At 37.2% G+C, this 8,646-nt stretch overlaps 1 protein-coding gene across 1 annotated transcript in view; it reads left to right on the top strand.

Moving 5' to 3' along the window:
* The window catches only part of SOCS5 (suppressor of cytokine signaling 5), a 3,200-nt gene extending 491 nt beyond the window's left edge, over nucleotides 1–2,709 (top strand). The window contains exon 2 of the mRNA XM_009880648.1: nucleotides 1–2,709. Within this exon, the coding sequence (XP_009878950.1) occupies nucleotides 1–1,232 (1,232 nt within the window). The 3' untranslated portion in view covers nucleotides 1,233–2,709.
* The last annotated feature ends 5,937 nt before the right edge of the window (nucleotides 2,710–8,646 follow it).

Here is an 8,646-nt window from a genome sequence, read left to right on the forward strand (position 1 = left end):
CCTGCTCTACCAAAACGCAGAGCTCCTTGGATACTGAAAAAAGATTTGGTAGAACACGAAGTGGTTTGCAGAGGAGGGAGAGAAGGTATGGGGTGAGCTCTGTCCATGATATGGATGCAGTATCAAACAGGACAGTAGGTAGCCGTTCTCTGCGACAGCGTCTACAAGATACTGTTGGGCTGTGTTTTCCCATGAGAACTTACAGCAAACAGTCCAAACCTCTGTTTTCTAACAAAAGAAAGATCCATCTCTCTGAACTAATGCTTGAGAAATGCCCTTTTCCTGCAGGCTCCGATCTGGCTCAGAAGTGGCATCTGATTAAACAGCACACAGCGCCTGTGAGTCCTCATTCAACTTTTTTTGACACATTTGATCCTTCCTTGATTTCAACAGAAGATGAAGAAGACAGGCTTAGAGAGCGACGTAGACTTAGTATTGAAGAAGGGGTTGATCCCCCTCCCAATGCCCAAATACATACGTTTGAAGCTACAGCACAGGTTAATCCGTTGTATAAACTGGGACCAAAGTTAGCCCCTGGGATGACTGAGCTGACCGGGGACAAAAACATAACACCTCCAGGGAACTGTGACTCTGAAGAGGACACAACAACGCTTTGTCTGCAGTCACGCAGGCAGAAACAGCGTCAGATGTCTGGAGAGAACCACGGCCATATCAGCAGGCAGGGGGCTTGGAAGGTGCATACTCAAATTGATTACATCCATTGCCTTGTGCCAGACTTACTTCAGATCACAGGTAACCCGTGTTACTGGGGTGTGATGGACCGCTATGAAGCAGAAGCACTTCTGGAGGGTAAACCCGAAGGCACTTTTTTGCTCAGGGATTCTGCGCAGGAGGACTACCTCTTCTCTGTGAGCTTCCGTCGTTATAACCGATCGCTACACGCACGCATTGAGCAGTGGAATCACAACTTTAGTTTCGATGCCCACGATCCCTGTGTGTTTCACTCCTCCACTGTTACAGGGCTTCTGGAACACTACAAAGACCCTAGCTCCTGCATGTTCTTTGAACCGTTACTTACTGTATCTCTGAACAGGACTTTCCCCTTTAGTCTGCAGTATATCTGCCGGGCAGTAATCTGCAGGTGCACTACGTATGATGGAATTGATGACCTTCCTCTACCCTCAATGTTGCAAGACTTTCTAAAGGAGTATCACTATAAACAAAAAGTCAGGGTGCGATGGCTGGAGCGGGAACCTATAAAAGCAAAGTAAATGGAAATCGGAATAAGCTTCTAGAATATGCTTTTTTGTGTGTGTGTTACAGTTTAACTGCAGCGAGCGCACCAACAATGTCTAGCTTTTCTGCAATATCCTATTTAAGCTGAGTGTTAGTATCCTGTCAGATGCTGCCTGCTGTTAATCAAACCGAGTTGTGATGCCTCTTGGAAACAATAAGCAGACACAATTCTGCACGTTTTTCATTAAGGCCTAATGAAAATATTTTTGCTAATTTCTTAATATTTTTGTTTCCCTTTTATAGCTGTAGTAATTGGATGAAGAAACTATGAGGCATTTTTCCATGGGGCATTCATGTAATGCTAATAAAGAAATGCTTTATTAGAGGAGCATTTTTGCTAATATTTGAAGTATTTTTTTAAAATTATCTTCTTGAAAACTTTCCACTACTCAAAGTGCTAATTTAGCTCACAAACAAGTTTCCAAATACTAGTGAATAAGAGTACTTTCTTTTAATGAAGAGCAGTTCATTAGAAGCAGTCCATTAAGAGTTAATGGTGTTTTGATGCTAACAGATGAATCGTGCTTTTCTCAGTGTATAAGGTTTCCTAATCATTAAGACTTGAATATGCCTGCTCAGTACTGTAATTCTATTTTAAACACTTGGAGATTTAAGTGGCATTGTTAGCAAAAGTAATACTGTCTTGGACAGTTAAATACCTTCCAGTGTGAATTACTGATTCAGTGGCATTTAGATTACTGCCATGACACAAAAGGTGGTGTTTTTTTCTAAAACAGAATTCGGTGGCCTGACTGTTTGTAACTTACAATGGAAGGTAATAGTCAGGAGAAAAAAATGTTTATTATTTAAAGTTGTCTGATATTTTTATGGAGAAAATGATGAGGGGTTGAATTATTATAATCAGAATACAAGATCTGACATGTCTGAAATAAATGTCAGGTTTCAAAGGTACTGTTACACTTTACTTGTAAATATCTTTCCATTTGCTCTTTTTAAAATGTTTTAAAGTAATATGCACTGATTATAGTTTCAACAGATTACTTGGAAACAAGATTCTAAGTTCTGTTTGCTTATTTAATCAGAGATGGAACTTAAAATAGTTCTGTCTTCGACATTTTTGCACTAAAATTTTGTTGGAATGCCCTGACCCCTGTTTAGTGTTTTGTACCAATTATGAGTGCTCCCTAGTTTCTTTACCAGCTGCTACAGTATGTTCTTACTTACTTCTCTATGGCAGTGACCTGTGCAAGGTAGGGAACATTTTGGCTGCAAATACAATAAACGTTATTCTTGTATGCTACACTAACCCTTCTATTGATGTATTTTTCTGCTTGCTGTGCCTTGTTCTGGCTTTTTGTGCTAATAAAGTACAGTATGTTCAGTGTTATACTTGTATATCTGCTCTGTTTTTATATATTCACGTAACTTGTAGCAGTTAACTGAATTTTTAATAGGCTTTTCTTGGTCCTTAGTGTAGGTAATGCACAAATATCGTGCAGCTGAATATTGGTTGGTCAGCACACCATATTCCTGGTTTTTGTTACACGCTTATCGGAAACCTAACAGTGTACACCGTTGAATAATGTTTCTGTAGTCACTGCAAAGTAATAGACTTGTCTGCAGGCATAGAGCTTTTTAAATTTTTTTGTAATGTAAAGGATAAATGTTAAGCAAAAATATTCTGCATTATTGATCCCCTGTAATGGTTGCTGAAGGTGTTTCAGCTTGTTACGCAGCTAACTGCTAAGCTTAATGATTTGATACTCCCCACTGAGTAAGGGATGATTATTCCTGTAAATTGACAGTACAGCAGTGGCATTTGTTCACTTTTAGACTATTTTAATAAATAGATGTACACGCAAACTGGCCAAATGTCCTGTTTTTACCAAAGAATACTGTCAATTTATGTTGGGGTATTTTTTTAGTGAAAAACTTAGAGTGGAGAGGTGCAATTTCTGTTCTGTTGAATATTTATCCCAAGCTATGATAAACCAAAGTATTTGACAACTTCATCTGAACTTAGTGATGTATACATGTATGTTGGTAGAGCTTATAACTTTTACATCAACGGTGTTGTCATTTTTCTTGAACTCCCAGTGCACCTGAAGGGGAATGATTTCAATGATTTTATAATGACTGGAACAGCACTACGTTGAAGCTCATACTGCAAGGGGGTAATCTGAAGCACCCAGAAAGCACTTTAAAATATGTGTTAATATACTTGTGGAAAATTTGTGATCCCATTATGCATTCTTTGTAGTAGCTTATCTTCTTTCATGTGTTAAAAGACTTAAACTGTTAAAATGGAACTTTGTTTAGAATATGTAAATACTAAGTTTATGTAAGTATGTGTACAAATGTGCTAATGGTCACTTAAGTTTTGAATTGTGTGTGTCATTGGATATGCAACTCCTGGTTTAAAATGTGCTCTAAGCATAAAATAGGAAAAACAGTCACCAGCATGAAATTGCACCCAAGTGTACCTTCACTGTGTCGTTCTCACTGTTCCCTCAGTTGGGTCTGAATTCCACATGAGTTTACTTTAACTCTTGCTTTCAATATTAGTATCATACAATCAACCTGCAACTGAGCTTTGTCCCAGTGGAGGGATGTGTTTTTTGTTTACACCCATTGCAGTTGCTTGTCGTAAACTAGCTGATGAGATTCTAGCTGTGACAATATCAATGTGGTCAGGAATACACATTCATTTAATTTTTTTATCATGTGGTGGAATCTTTGGAGAAAAAAAAAAAAAATAAAAACCCCAAACCCTGATCTCAGAAAGTTTGCTCTTGCATTTGTGTAAATAGTCTTTATGGAGAGGATTTATTGCTCCCTTAAAACACAAAAAATGAATGATCTATTTCTCTACAACTTTTTTAAAGCTTTGCTTCACTGAAGTATACAGAATAACTTGCTAGTGTGGTTATGCTAAAAATAATCACTTTTTAAATTATGGTAAACTTGAGTGTTGACTACTCAAGTCACAGTGTATTTCTTAATGAATACATTTATTTTCAGTTCTAAAGGCATTAAAGCATTGGTATGTTGAGAATGCGAGTAGTTGATTCCTCATTTCTGTTTGAGGAGTATGCTTTAACATTCTGATTTTTGTTTAGAAAATCTTAAGTGTCATCTTCAAAAGATGTGCACAAACCACTGAATTTTTTTTTAACAATAGGATTCAGTGTAATAAGGTATGCTAGCATGATTCCAAGCTAATCTGGTTACGTGACAGAAGTATTTGAACCTTAATCTTGTAAAGTGTTCTTTCAAGGTGATTCTCATTTCTGCAGAAAGGGCTATAGAAAGGGCTTACTTGGTGGGATTATTTTGCAAAAAAACAGAGATCTTTGACCATATTTGAAAAGAATTGGGTGGTGGTGCTATGTGGGAATTAAGATCTTTGAACACTTAGCACAACTTAGTGGTTTTGTTACGTATAAATACACACATCATTGTACTTTAGAAAGTCAGCAACAGTTCTACTTTACGAAGATACAGAAACTAAAATTATTTTAATTTCCATATAACACGTTATCTAACATTGGAAAACTATTGTGTAAATAGAATAATGTCATTAATGCATTGACATACAGTGCATGGAGGTGTTTTATTCTATAAGTGCATCATTGTTTGTGGAGCAGAATTACACTTAAATCAGGGCACTAAATCCAAATCTTTTTAGAAGTCTATCTTTATGTCCCCACGGAATTGGAGAAAAGTAGCTCTGCTATGTTTTGACTTTATATGAGGGTCTATGGGTTGCTTGTTTCGTTTTTTGCTTGGTTTTTTTTTTTTTTTTAAATAAGTTTTAAAGGCATAACTCTTCTGAAAATACTCGTAAAGACATGTAGACACTTGTGGTCCAAATAATTTGCTTGTCAAAATGAAACTTCTCTTAAGAAAATAAGATAAAAAGCCATGTTTTGCATTTATGTACTTTAAATTTGGTGTGTATTTGAAGAGTTCTTTCTTACAAAACAATAGTCTTTAAATGAGAAGCATACAGTCTTTGAAAGACCTGTGTATCCATAGTGTATGATAAGGTGAATTCAAGCCTTTGCTAGATGTCATCATGACAGCCAGTCACATCCTTAAACCCACAGTTAAGGTTCTGCACGGTTTAGAAACAAGCAAAGATTCTGAATATCTGTGATACAAAACGAGTTTGTTTTAGTCTCTGTGTGCAAGCCAAAATATTTGTAGAATGCTTTAAAGCTTGTCTCTGCTGCAAAGTTGCATGTAAGACTGAAGCCGTCAAGTCAGAAGTTGCTGAGTACCAGAGAGATGAATCCATAGGGAGCATGAGTCTTTCTTTTTTTTCAAAGTGGTCTTGAAATACCGTATTTAACAGAAAAATATTAACTGAATCTTCTGTCATCCTTTCTAAAATAACAATATCTGTCTCATTTTAAAATCAATCACATTTAAAATGATGAAGGTGCTTTGAGTCTCATTTGCCTAAAGGGTTATTGTGAAATGATCATGTATGTGCCAAACCGTAGTCTGCGAGCATCTGCATAGCCTATATATATATATATATGTATGTCAGTAAGATGCCTCCAAGCATGTGTGCATTCATGGTCTTTCCTGAAGTAGGCCAATATGGTGAGCATTAATATACTGGCATTTTAAAAATTCTCTCTCTAACTTTCTGTCTGTGCATGGCGTACATTGCAAATAAAAGGACTATTTTATTTGTATCTTCAGCTGTATTTGTATATTATAGTATATTATAGTATATTGATTGCTGTTGCCACGCTTGCCTAAATGGTTGTCTCCTGACAGTGACCACAGGAGAATCTTTTTTCATAACTGCTTTTTTAAAAATCTTACAATAGACAGAAATCAAATCAGTTGGTTTTTAAAGTGTTAACTCTGTTTACAAAGCATAGTGTAACACTCTTAATTGTTTTCCCTCTTCACAATATTGATGTATGAAGAATCATTTAGCTTGGCCATGGATTGCATCTACCAAATGTAGTTGACTTAAAATATCTGAATTTAATGCCTTTTTTTTGTTTTCATTTTTAATGAAAATGCCACTCATGAGGGCTTTGCGAAGAAAAAAGCTTGATGTTTTCACAACAAGATACATGAAACAAATGTTTTTCAATGAGGTAAGGATCTCTGGAAGATTCTTTTAAGCAGTTTCCCCCTCTCACTATGTCTTATATCAAGACTCTTTAAAAGAAAAAAAACCAAACAAACAAACAAGAAAACCACACACAAAAAAAAACCAAACCACCAAACCCACCTATTGGTGACTTTAACCTTACAATTATTTAAAGAATGAAAATAAATGTGTTGCTTTTACTTAATTTGCTTGCATGTTGCCGTACTGATTTCAGAGTAGTTGCTTCAAGAAGCAAATTTTAAATCTGTTATTTCAATGAAACGTTGCCATTTCTTATTTGTATAAAATATTCCATTTGCAAAAATTATGTTATCAGTAGGATGTTAACCTGATACTCTCTTTGAATCGTTATCAAGGTGACTATTGTGTATGTGCTTTTCAAGCTGAATAAATGTTCCCTTTGTAAATTTGCATTAAAGCTACAGCTGTTACCAGCTGGGTTGCTTAGGGCCAACACGATGTATTTATGAGCTGAAGCTCCTGGTGCTTGACTTCTTTCTTGTCATCTTCAGGAAAAAAAAAATACGTAATTGTGTATGTGTGATATAGCTACTGTTGCCGATTTCCTGGTTAAGCACACGGCTACACTGACAAGCAGAAACATATCTGAACTTGCTTGTCTAGAGCAAGGGAACCTCTCTGATTTCTCAGCAGGAGTTGTACCTTGGTGGCACGTTGGCAAAGAGGAAGCAGACCTGGGTTGTGTTCTTCGCGGAGCAGCTGTTAAATGGAACGTGGTGTGTGTTTCCTGTGCGATAAGGTATATTAACTTTTTAGAGCCCTGAGAACTCTAATAGCTTTTGGAAGATACAAAAGTACTTGGCTGCTTTGTCACTTCTTGCTGTCTTACATGTAGTTTTGCAAAAGCATAAAGAGATTTATTTCTTAAAATTGAGTCTATGTAGTCACCAACTGTATAAGCACTACTTTGTAATATCTTTACGGAGATAGCACATTCCTACACGATTATATTTAAACTGTTTTGGGAGAATGAATAATGACACTGTGGGCACAAATTAATTCAGATTGCACTATAAACTTTTTTACCAGAAGCCTTCATTCTTACCAAAAACTATGCGATCCCTGCATAGAAAAAAAAAAACCACCCAACCCTGTAGCTTTGGTGATGCCGTGTGCTCTTTGGTAGGCGTCCAAGAAAAGCAGCACCCAGACAGTCCCTGGACCTTTTCCTGACATTCCAGTTGAAGGGGCCCTGGCAGGCCCGCTGGGCACTCGAGGAGTTGGCCGGCAAGCGCGCCATGCCGAGCGTTGCCCGATGCCAGCGCCTTGTGTAACTGCGCTGGTTTAGGTCTCGCTCGCTTAGATGGTTTTTAACCCGCTGCAGCTTAAATGTTTCTCCGCCCTGCCTAATTTGTCTTTGTTATCTGGTTGCCAGACTGTCTTGCATCTTAATATAATAAGAAAGTAATGTGATTTATGGCTACCCAACCCATGTATTAAGTAATAGATGGCTCTGTCTTAATAAATGGGGTATAAAAGACCGTATTGTTTTCTTTTTATGTTTGTTTGGGAGCAAAAAGTTGTGGTTTTAATGAGTTTATTTTAAGTCTATACTGTAAATACATATTTTTACAAATATTTAGTTGTCGTACATGTCAAAGGGATAAGTAGTTAGATGAAAATAATCAGTAACTGGTGTTTATTCCTGTCCGTTCCTGTTGCATCTAAAATACCTGAGTGAAGAGATCCAGAGACTGATAATTATCGTCTTTAGAAGTTTTATCGCACTCTGAAATTCCAGCAAGCTCTTAATTTAGTGAGTTTTCACTTAAGCCTCAAGGGTTTTTCTCCCTGGTTGTGGGCCGAGTACACATTTCTGTGACATGAACGTGTGTATTGTAGAACACAGACCCCATGAGCACAAACTAAGGAACAGATGTAGCTGTTGTCCTGTAAACTGGGAGAGTTCCTCCTTTGCGCTTGATGGGAGCTATTCCTGAAGCAAATCTGTGCAAACTCAACAGGTGATGAAAACTGGGCAAAATGCTGCTGGTGAGGAGTTTAAGCTGGGCATGACAACGGCCGAGTGACAAGCTGAAAAAGTATTGTGGGCTGCTCTGCAGAACTATTTCAGGCTTCTTGATTTGTTAATTATATATTTTCTAGAGCATTGCTCCTAAAAATACATTTAGTCTAGGCTCTTTTGAAGTCTTTATCTCTCATCACTAGTGAACTAATATAAAACCAAAACGCTGAAAACAAAACCGTGGGGTTTGGGCTGCTTTGTATAGACATTGCCTTTGTAGTTTTAGCTTTATTGAAACATG

The sequence above is a fragment of the Charadrius vociferus genome, unplaced genomic scaffold (genome assembly GCF_000708025.1).
Source record: "Charadrius vociferus isolate BGI_N301 unplaced genomic scaffold, ASM70802v2 scaffold192, whole genome shotgun sequence".
Taxonomy (NCBI): Eukaryota; Metazoa; Chordata; class Aves; order Charadriiformes; family Charadriidae; genus Charadrius; species Charadrius vociferus.